The sequence below is a fragment of the Ictidomys tridecemlineatus genome, chromosome X (assembly GCF_052094955.1).
Source record: "Ictidomys tridecemlineatus isolate mIctTri1 chromosome X, mIctTri1.hap1, whole genome shotgun sequence".
In the NCBI taxonomy this organism is placed as follows: domain Eukaryota; kingdom Metazoa; phylum Chordata; class Mammalia; order Rodentia; family Sciuridae; genus Ictidomys; species Ictidomys tridecemlineatus.
The window spans coordinates 100,935,262-100,947,587 of record NC_135493.1 but is presented as its reverse complement, the minus strand read 5'-3'; the positions used below and the strand labels follow the sequence as shown (position 1 = coordinate 100,947,587).

The window sequence follows — 12,326 nt, the reverse complement described above, 5'->3', positions numbered from 1 at the left end:
TTAAGGACTTTGACTTGGGTAGCTGGAAGGATAGGGATGCCAGGGCAACCACCCAGATAGCAGATTGTTGAGTATATCAGAAATTTCAGGGATTTTGTCTGGGTATGTTATATTTACTGTATACAGTAGGCATACAGCTTATATCTATTATAATGCATGTCTATATTTTGGAGATATTATATATATATATATATATATATATATAATACACACACACTCTAATATTTCATTCACGTGTATGGATTGAGTGGGAAAATGAATATGCAGTCCTAAGATTCAGGAGAAATTTCCAGAATATAACAAAAATTGTGGAAGGTAGAATTTATGAATTATATTTGAAATAATAATGTTGTATGAGTTGACCTAGGCAATGATTGGAAATAGAGAAGTGTGAAGGCTGATCCATAGAATATGTCCACATTGAGTGGTCAGCCCATTGTTCCAGTTTGCTCAGAACAACATAATCCTTCCTTGGGTAATTACTATTAGAATAGGAAAATATACATACCACAAAACAGAATAAACAGTAATGAGCAGAGCAATATGTATTCAAACTAGATCCATTTCTATGTAAGAATGAGGGAAAATGCTATGAGAAGTTTGGACATTAAATAAAACATAATGTCACAAGAGGGTCATATATTTCAAGTTTCTTCATGTCTCTCAATGTTCACTAATATTTCCATTTACTTTTCCAGTTTTATCTCAATCTGAACAACAGCAATTCATTCCTAACTGCTTCCACTAGAGCTCCTTCAATTTATTCTCTGTATAATGTGAATACATAGTAATTTTTAAATAATTACTTTAAATTATGTCACTCTTATATCTAAATATCTTTGATAGCACCCAAATGCATTTGATATACAGACTAAATCATCAATGTGATTTTTGAATGAGCTCAATGACTCTTATTTTCCATCCATTTTTCTCTTTGAGCTGCTCTTTCCAATGGCTTTCTTCGATGGCCTCAAATATGCACACTACCAACTGAGCTATACTCTCAGCCCCTATATACATTTAATTTAATAAATATATATAACAATGTAAATATATGAATAATTATAAATCTCCTTCCTTCTCTCTCCTTCCCTTTCTCCCTTTTTTTCCTTCTCTTGAATGTTGTTGCTTAATTTATGAAATATTTCTTTTTGGGGGGTACTGGGGATTAAACTCAGGGGTGCTTAACCAAAGAGCCACATCCCCAGCCCTATTTTGTATTTTATTTAGAGATAGGGTCTCACTGAGTTGCATAGTGCCTTGCTTTTGCTGAGGCTGGCTTTGAACTTGTGATCCTCCTGCCCCAGCCTCTATAGCCACTGGGATTACAGGTGTGTGGCACTGTGCCCTGCCCCAGCCCACACCATCCTCTTGCCACTCTGCTTGGCAATTTGTGAGATATTTCAGTAAAGGTTATTGTTTTATTTTATAAATAGCTAACATCTTGATTTTTTTCATTTGAGTACATGATGTTTGGAATTTAAGTTAATTTTAACCATTTTATACTTCTAAAATTGCATTATGAGACCTCCAAATATCTTCAAGTATTTCAAATACTTGACAATTTTGTCTCTATTTGTGTTTTTCTGAACCTTGACATCTAATATTAGGTAACAAGTCATCTCTAACCCAAGAAAGAACATCATTATTGTGTATGTAGATATTTTTATGATACATAGGTTTATACTACTTTTCCATTCTTTTGTCTAGACCACTGAGGTGGTATCAACAACCAAGCCCAGCTTCACTTCTTTTACTTTTCTATCTTTCTCTTCACCTGAGTGGATAATTTCTTCCTTTTAAAACTAGATGATTTTTTTTTCCCACAGGGAGAGCATGGGTAGTATGATACTCCAAGGAGAAGCAGAAAGATGTAAAACTTGTAGAATTAGAAAAAAAAGTTCAGAACATGGCTGGGTTCTATAATATTTTTGTCATGCAGGGGCTGATGTGTTCAAAATACTTCTTTTGAACAAAAAATTTTCTAGTGTGCATTATAATAGACAGGTCTTAAGCCAAGATGTTTAAGATTTAAGGTGTCTTTAAAATTATAGTTGTATAAATTGTAAAAATATTGAGATTTCTGTAACATTGGTGACCTTCATAAAATTTTTGCTGTTGTTTTTCCCTTTGCTCTAAATAAATTGGTGGTATTTTTTCAACTCATCTATTATGAACATTCCAAAAACAAAAACCTTTCACACAGGTCTTCCAGGAAACTATCAATGGTACAATCCATTATTTAAGTGATGATTTTTTCATGAACAACCCTTATACCACTGACTTGCTATAGGAGAAGCATGCAAGTTAGTTGACCCAAGGTTATCTTATCTGTGAGTTAAGAGAACTGTTAAAATATCAGTTAACTGTAATAGATGCGCAACTTGCCTTGACCATTGGTTTCCTAAATTCTTTTTCAACTTTAACTTTTACCTTTTGGCATTATTTCTTTTTAATTTTTAAAAGTTACTTAGAAATAACCAAAGGCTGACTATCTATAACACATATAAACAAAACTCTCATTAACTTCAAAAAAGTTATTAATGGCGAAGCATAGTGGCACAGGCCTATAATCCCAGCAATTCAAGAAGCCGACAGGAGGATCACAATTTTAAGGCCAGCCTCAGCAAGTTAGCAAGGCTCTAAGTTTTAAAGTGTCAAAATACATTCTAATAGAATGTATAATGAATTAGAACAAAATTTTTAAAAGGGTGAAAAAATTAATAAAAAATAAAAAGGGCTGGGGATGCAATTCAATGGTAACATGCCCTCAGGCTCAATCCCCAATACCAAAAACAAAATAAAACAAAAAGGCATTGATGAATGTTAAAGTAATCACTGCCTGGTGTAGGTCAAAAATTTATCTTTTGTACAAGAAATATTTGATATATTCCACTAATAAATATAATAGTTTATTTTCCATAGTTTAATCTTTACATTTAAAATGAATATCTATAATATATATTGCTATATGAAAACAAGTAACTCAGATGTGAATTTAGTTTTTTTATTTTATTCATTATTATTATTAATCATTTTTCAGTCTTAATTCACTGACTGAAATAAAGGTATTAAAGAAGCGAAACTTTGAAATCTTAACAATCAGAAGTAAAAATTATATACATTTGTGTATACACATATTTAACTTTTTCAATTTATTTCTATATCAAATATGGATATGTAGTCTATCTGTTGTTATTCCAATTATTATTATACATTTATGCATAGGAGAAAAGACTAAATGAAAACAATTACTATGAGTAACATCTCATTTTTCAGTGTCACAACTGAGATCAAGAAGGTCAGTTTAAAACTAAAATAATAAAAAAATGTACTATTTAAAATATTTACTATGAAAATATTTCTGTACTCCAGAAAGGCTTATTTATTTGAATAAATTCTGCCTTAAAGCATGAATATAGCTAGAAAGAACACTTTATATGAAGATAATGGTAAAGGGAGACATTAAAAATTTTCAATTAATTAAATTGAGCCAAATCCAATAAAAGATACTATCCATACCTGACGGCAGATGTAATCCCACTGAGTGTTAAGTTCTTTGAGTTCAGTGTCAAGTCTGGATGCAAACTCTGGCTCGGCTTCATACTTTATCTTCTGCCCACCTTCATTGACACTGTTTAAACTGGGCTGGATCGTCTGAATATCATTGACTAAAAGCTAAGGAAATAATACTATTTAATGTAGCTGAAAAATATCACAATATATTATAAATGCATCATAAATAGGAACTGTATAAGAATGATGACACTGCATATGAATTTTGTCCTTTAAAATATGAAATAGACAATTCAGTTGATATCTGCATATAGATCTTACAAAAATGTTTAGTGTTTTTATGGCATGAATGAAGTAGGGAATTATCTGTGTGCTGCTTATTTCAAAAACAAAGGGAATAAATTTATTGTTTCTTGGTAGAAAAAATGTGTGAAAATGAAGGGCTTCATACATTAATACTTTTGAAAAGATTTTCATTTTCAAACACAGGATATTACAATAATTGATGATAGCACGATGGGTGTGAAGGTTATTTGTAACCCAGATTTACTTTTTTAGCTTTTTTTCCAAAGCAAGTTCTTTAAAAAGCTATATTATTGTCTTCTTGCTGTATCACAATGGTATAATGAATATCATTTCATAAAACCATGTTGTGTAATTAATAACATAGTGCACTATACATGGAAGGAGTAATGGTGTGAATAATAATCTGTAATAAGATATAAGAAGTAGTCAAAGGTTTCTTTAAATTATCTGCCTATTTATATTACTTTATAAAGTTAGGTTTAAATAAAAGGCAATACTTTCTCATTTATTACACCAGTGATTTCTCAAAGTTGATACTCTTAATATTTTAATGTACTTTTTAGTTGTAGGTAGAAGCAATACCTTTATATTATTTTATTTTATTTTATTTTTATGTGGTGCCAGGAATTGAATCCAGTGCCTCACACATGCTAGGCAAGCACTCTACCACTGAGCCACAACCCTGACCCCCCAATAATATTGATATTCTAGTCTGTGTAATTATTTGTTGTGAAGGGCCTGGTAGGATGTTTATCAGCTTCCATGGCCTCTACTTATTAGATGCCAGCCTTAATATCATCCCTAGCATGTTGCAACAACCAAAACTTTCTCCTGATATTACTAAATGTCCTCTGAGTAAAATACTGATCTAATGAAATATTACCATATAAAAGTGTTCACATGAAAGGCATCATATAAAATCTTACTCTGCACTGTTTCAGCTGTTTTTTTAGAATTTCTGAATCTCCAAGAGCAGGCCATTCCTCTTTCAGGAAAACATCAACTTCAGCCATCCATTTCTTCAGTGTTTTTATGTGATTCTGGAATAAGAGAACATTTTAAGGCATTACTGGGTGCTGATTACTTTTTACATAGTTCATCATGATGATATGTCTAAACACAAGCCCACAAACAACTCCCATGTTTGAAGGATGTCTCTAAGTAGCTCTTCAGGAAAAGAATATTTTTACTAAGACTGCATTTTTATGGTCTACTCTATGAGCACTGGTGTATGAAGTCTGCTATTGTTTAAAATAAAAAATTACTACCAAATGTGGTTTTATGATGTTCCTCTCGAGAACATTAAATCATATCCCCCTCTAGAGAAATTTTAAGTTACAAAACAACTCATGATAATACTAACAATGTGCCCTTACACTACATAAAACAAACTATGAACAATAAACTCAATGTAATAGTGTCTTTATAGCCTCCCTAAACCCGAACTTCCACAAATTGTTTTCTACAGTTGACACTTTAAAATAGTCCCTTCAGTTGGGAACTTTCAGACCAAGAGTTGGCAATTTTAAAGAATAAATTTTTGCTTTTAATTTCTTATTTGCCTGACCAGTTTGAAGCAATGATCAGGTGAAAAAAAATCTTATCTTTTGCTGCATGCATTGGTGCATACCTGTCATCCCAGTGGCTGAGGAGGCTGAGGCAGGAGGATTGTGAGTTCAAAGCCAGACTCAACAACTTAGCAAGGCAATGTGTAACTTAGTGAAACCCTGTCTCTAAATAAAAAGGGCTGGGGATGTGGCTCAGTGTTTTAGCGCCCCTGAACCCAATACCTGGTACCAAAACCAAACCAAACCAAACAAAACAAAATCCATCTCATCTTTTATCATTCATAAATAGCCAACTACCTCCTAGTTTTCCTCCTTGTTGGACATTGTTTTTGATGCTTTTTTGGTTATTTTTCAAACATGTCTGTCACTTTGTTATTTCTATAGGATTAAACCACACTGTCTAGATGCACTATATTCTCTTAAATTTCTTTGAAAATATGTTTCACAGAATGTTTGCCTTTTAATATAATTAGTAATATTATTAAAAACAGTTGGATAAATCTAGAAGCTTCAACATTACCACCTTCCTCACATTTTCAAAGCTACTTGTGCCTCTTCCATATATACTGTTCTTTTTCCAGTCTTATTGACTTCTTCATTACTGCATTATCACTTTTTGGTATCTGCCTGAGTCTTAGTGCACTGAAATCATTCCTGTACATTGATGACAGTAATCTCCTCTTCTCTTTTTCCTTTTCATGGTAATATGATTTTGGGGGAAGCAAAGGGTGGTATCAAAGATTGAACTCAGGGGCACTGGAATACTGAGCCACATTTCCAGCCCTATTTTGCATTTTATTTAGAGACAGGGTCTCACTGAGTTGCTTAGCACCTCACTTTTGCTGAGGCTGGCTTTGAACTCACAATCCTGCCTCAGCCTCCCAAGTCACTGGGATTATAGGCATGCACCACCATGCCTGGCCATGGTAATGTTTTGAAAATAAAAGTGTAATTACATCTTTCCCTCTTGAATATAGTAGTAACTGTCCTTTATTATTATTGCTGTTGTTGATGTTAATCCCATTACTACTTGTTTAAAATACATTTTCCAAAGAATGATATTCCAGAGCATTTTCTAATCATATATTTTATTAATCTTTAAACATATAGTATCTCCAGTGAGTTGAACATACTAGTTCTTTTGAAGCTTTCTTCCTGTTTATTTGCTGACTAAAATTTCTTCCTGATCAAAGTATACTTTAGATAATATGTTCTCACTTGATATTGGACTTCTTTCCTGCCTATTCCTATAATGTTTAATGCACTACACCATAAGGCTTTGAAGATGGAGGATGAGGTCATGAACCAAAGAATGCATGCAGCTCCTGGCAAAAAAAGAAATGTTTTCTTTCATGTATGCTATATGTATGTATATATGTACACATATGTTTATAAATACAGGCATGTAAATATGCATATTGTGCTTATAGAATATTTTAGGACTGCATAGTACTTTAGATTGTAAATATTAAAAATAACTAAGCATTTGGATTGGAATTTAAATTCAGAAGCATCTTATTTCAGTTCTTTTCTATCATACCATGATGCTTTCAAAGTTTCTTTTTGACATTAGTATATTTCACAATTGACCAACCAAAAAGGACATTACCCATAGAATAGTTTGTATTTAAAATTATTAAGCTAACAATATGTCCAAGTCCTATTTGTATTGATAAAATAATTAATTCTAAAGAAAATCTAAGAACCAGAGCTATTAATTACATTTTTAGGTAAAATACACAAATTATACTCCATTGATAAAAGTTTGTGTGTTTGATCTTATTGATGTTTTCAAAGCTTTCTGGGGTTCCAATATCAATTTACCTTTAAATTTGACAATGCACTATTGGGGAAAATAAGTAAATAAGTGAACTTAACAGTCAAAATTGGAGTTACCTGTATTTTTCGAAGTTTATTCATTTGTTCTTCTAGCTTTTGGCAATGTTCTACCAGCTGCGAGGAGAGTTTCTTCCAGCGTCCTTCAATCTCTTCAAATTCTGATTGGTATTTCTGACTAATTTCAGAGGGGGCTTTCTTTGAAATCTCTTTCACAGTGGTGCTGAGATAATTTAAGCCACTTTGTTGTTCTTGCAGAGAACTTTGCAAAGCCTCAAAATTGAAAAGAAAAAATACATTTATACTAAATAATTAACATTGATAAGTTTACATACAATAAATTAAGAAATTAAGCATACTTAAAATGAAATCTATGTGAGTAAATGTTCTAATATTAGTTATATCTACCAATAATTTAAGTTCTTTATAGGAATAACTTAAACATTATATAGTGATATTTAATAATTCATGCCATTTTTAAAAACAATGTCAAACATGTCCAAATCTTTATTTTATTTTACTGAACCAAAGAATTTTAGAACATTTAATTACATTGAACCAGGGATATAAAATAACTACATTTATGATACAGTTAATGGAGCTTAACTTAATTATACTAAACTCTTAGGAGGACTTATCTCTAGTATTTTTAAAACTATACTAAATTATTTTGATATAAGGTAAAAATAATTGAATAAATTACCAGATTAGGGGCCTACTGATGCCAGTTAACTCAAGTTTCATATTTTTCAAAAGGTGATATTTTATTTAAGTACTGAATTGAAATTCTAAGATAATTTTGGGAAAATTTTATAAAATTTATTTTACATCTAACCTGCATAGGTTTCTCCTACTCAATGCTTTTTAAATGTAACTTTGATTATAAAGCAATAAAGACTCATGATTTAAGAATGAAAAAATATATAGAACTATTAGGGCCTTATATAAATTTTCCATTATATTCATAACTAAATATTGACTCTCAACCATGTTATATGCACATACAATCATTCCTTCACTTATAATGTAACCTATATAATGCAAAAAATTGACAAATGTGTAACTTTTATAGTTTGATAATACCTTATGCCTATTTTGTGATACTTGATTTTTTAACATTACCTTTAACACTGCTTATGTTTACTTTATTAAACTGGTATCCCATGACTGACTTTTTAGACACTATTTGGCATATAACTATATTCTGAGCTAATCATTGTAAGTAAGCCATTTCCCATGTTACCAGTATTTTTTTAAACATATGTTTTAGTAGTTTTAATTATTTCCATTAGATCTACAAATTCATTTCTACCCTTCCTCATCTGTAAATTATTTTTACATCTATCACCTATCTACTAATATTTTGAATATATTCTGGTTATTACTCTAAGATTTAGACTTTATGCAAATTATATACTCATATATATATTAATGAATATGTATTTTATTAGAAAATGTTGAAATTATTTCCTCCACAAAATAAAAATTATATTCCTAACAGTAAATGAAAATGTTTAGCTTATCACTTCCAGAAAAACAGTTAAGAGTTTTTGAGCATATGTGCCCAAATAGTATATGAAAAATGGTATCTCATTTTGTAAATCTGTATTTCATTCTTCACAATTCAAGTTATATTTTTTTCATAGATTTATTGGCCATTTCTGCCCACTTCTGTTGACAACAGACTTTCTTACTCATACAAAAATTATTTTCCTTTGACTTATTTTTCTTTAAAATTGTCTCTGGTGTTTTTACAATGGCTGTTGTTGCATCCATTGATTTTTATGCATCCTCATTATGTTTACAAATCTGTATTTTTTAATTTCCAAAATATTTTCAACTCTGTATTTTATTTGTTATTTCTGGTGTAACTTTTGAAGTAGGATCCTTACACTTTCCAAATACTATTTATAAATAATTATCTTTCACCTATTCCTTTTTTAGTGGAAATATTCTTTTGTAGTTACCTACTCTGCATTTCCTGTGTAATTTTCTCTACTTCCCTATTGCTATGCATTTCTATGCATTCTTGAAAATTTATTAGTTCTATTAGGTCATAACTTTTTTTTTCAACTAAACTCTGGAATCATTACACCACATATTAAAAATAACAAAATATAACCATAAAAGATTAAACAGCTACATTTTGCTTGGTTTATAGTAAGTAGTTTAAACAGAACAATATATACTAGAAAAGACTTTTAAAAATTCCTTTTAAATTATATCTTAGAAGGATTAATCATACAAAGTTTAACTTATTTTTTCATAATCTCCAAATGTAAATATAATATTTAAGTTCCTAAATGTAAGTAATGAATGTTTTCACATCTTTAAAAAATTGAATATACAACTTAGGCTTTTTGAATTAATAGGAAAAGTATAGCAAATATCATATTTTTTTCATCTTTCATATTAGTATGTTTATCTTTCCAGATATATGGCTGTTAAAAATGGTTACTAAAACTCAAATAAAAAATTAAATATTATATTTGATGAGTATTTACATTCAAGTCAATTTTACAAATGTACTGATTTTACCCTTGTTTCTTTGAGAATTGAGAAATATTTATTTTATTTGTTCTTTTTAGATATACATCATAATAGAATATATTTTGGCATATTATACCTAGATGGAGTAAAATTCTAATGAGGATGGTATTCTTGTGGTTATACATGACGTGGAGTTACCCTGGTGTGTATACAAACACAAGGATAGGAAAGTTATATCCGATTAATTCTACTGTCCTTCCAACTCTCCACCCCTCCCTTCCCTTCATTCATTCCCCTTTGTCTAATCCAATGCATTTCTATTCTTCCCCTCCTCACCCTCCCTTGTTGTGGGTTAGCATCCACATATCAGAGAGAATATTTGGCCTTTGGTTTGGGGGGGCTGGTTTGTTTATGTCATATAGAACCATATTCTCCATCTGCATACATTTACTGCCAAATACTGTAAGTTCATTTTTCTTTATAACTGAGTAATATTCCATTTTGTGTGTAAACAATAAACCAATGGGGGAAATTTTAGTGGCTTTTTTTTAATAATTGAAAGCAGTAAATCTGAAATTGTGTACTAAACTAAAAATATACTTTGTACATCAACAAAATGTTTTAAATGAGAGTATTTTATATGTACATATGTACATGTCTAAATATACACATACATATATGTATATACACAGTACATAAATTAGCTATATATTTATGGTAGAGAGAAAGGTGGCAAAAATTCATAAATTATATTCTCAAAATCTCTTCTTCATTTGTTGCACTGGTAAGCTATCATTCTTGTCATTTTAATTTTAATGTTAATTTAAAATTACATCTACATGGTATCTTGATATGAGAGATTCACTGTGTTGTTTATGATATTCAAATATCCACAGACCTTCAACTCTCCAAGTCTCTGCTCCATGATTTCATATTCAGTGACACTAAGCTGAGGTATAGCAAGTTTGTTTTCTGACTGCTGGATCCATGTCCGGATGGTACTCATTGTTTCCTGATAGCGCATGGGTGGCAAAGTGTCAAAAACTATCAAAAGTGGGGAAAAAAAGAGAGAATCATTTAACCATTTGAAAATTTTGTCTTGTTTACCCAAAGTGTCAAACTCACCCATGAAACTAAGTTTAACTATTAACAAAATGTGTAAATCTGAAACATAGAGTATAATTATGACAATAAATTCCTACCACTTGTCTGGTATGTCAGGAATGTCAAAATTGTACTGAATTTTGAAATCATTCTTGCAAACTCTATATTGATAAATTCAGATTGTAAGATCAGGGAACAAATATACAGACAACTAGAGTTATTGTTTTAGAGCCATATATATTATATTCAGAGAAAATGAGCAGTCTCTAACTACACCTAACTTCAGAGGCTACTCTTTCTGTGTTTGCCTTTGAAGAAAACAGTGTAATTACCCAAAGTCCTAGATATTTTAAATTTTATCTGTCACCTCTGATTTTATTAAAACTAAACCAACTGATGTATGTTGAGTATATATCAGTAATGCTAATAATAAGCCAATAAGTATTACCAGATCTAATTCTTATAATTAAATCTGTGAGATATGCATTGTTAAAACTATCTGAAATTGATGAATCTGAGGCTTTTTGTAGAAAGGCATTTGGTAGTAGTTTTGACAAAAAATATATATATATATATTTTTTTGTGTACATGCCTTGTAATGATAAATATATGATAAAATATATGTGTATACTAGGCCTTTTATAATATATACTATGTATTATGTAATGTGCCATATATAATGTTTGTTTATTAAGTTCTGAAGCATGTATGTGTGTGTACATAAAACTTTAGTTATAGTGACCATGTTCAATGAAATTAAACCTAAAATTAAGAATTTTGCTAACAATTGGAAACCATAACAATGACATAACAGATTTCAAGGATAATCAAAATGTACTTCTAGAACAGGAAAATGCAATATGTGAAAATCAGGAGAAATTGGATGTGTATAACAGTAAATTAGACAAGGAAGAACAAACAATCATTAAAGTGAAAGATACATGAGAAATGAATACTTGGAATGAAATAGACACATAGGTTAGAAAATAATACAACACCAGTATGATAGTCTAACATAAATATACCCCAGAAAGAATGTGGCACAATTTATATATGAAGATATAATAGCTATTGTCCTAAATGGAAAAAAAAACATAATCCAAGGTCCAAGTTTACACAATTATATCATTAATTAAATATCATTCATTTTTATAGCTAGGAATTGAGTGTCACTTCTATATGCCAATTCCTTCTACATGAAATAGGAAATTATTTACATTTATCTGGGAACTCATGCTCAAATTTAGTAGATTTTAATCTGAGCATTTCTGATTTCTCATTAAATTATCTCTATGGTACTTTCGACTTCACTGTTCCATTTCATATAAATAATGTTCCATTTCATATAAATAAAACCAGATATTTTTATTTGAATGTTAGATGATAATAAACAAAGAGGTACCTCACGATTCTCAGTGAAATAGTTTGTTATGATGAAGTAAAAGGATGTGTCTGAGAAGGTATTTGAGCAAGAGATATTGAAAAAGAAAGCAGAGGCAAGGAGAT

General features: G+C 30.4%; 1 protein-coding gene across 15 annotated transcripts in view; it reads right to left on the bottom strand.

The window, feature by feature from the left end:
- Positions 1 to 12,326, bottom strand: part of Dmd (dystrophin) — a 2,094,227-nt gene that overhangs the window by 1,294,536 nt on the left and 787,365 nt on the right. For all 15 annotated transcript variants that reach the window (XM_078034984.1, XM_078034996.1, XM_078034982.1 and 12 more), the window contains 4 exons: positions 10,615 to 10,760; positions 7,287 to 7,499; positions 4,749 to 4,862; positions 3,523 to 3,678 (listed from right to left, as the gene is read on the bottom strand). In XM_078034984.1, the coding sequence (XP_077891110.1) occupies positions 3,523 to 3,678; positions 4,749 to 4,862; positions 7,287 to 7,499; positions 10,615 to 10,760 (629 nt within the window). The remainder of the gene's footprint in view (positions 1 to 3,522; positions 3,679 to 4,748; positions 4,863 to 7,286; positions 7,500 to 10,614; positions 10,761 to 12,326) is intronic.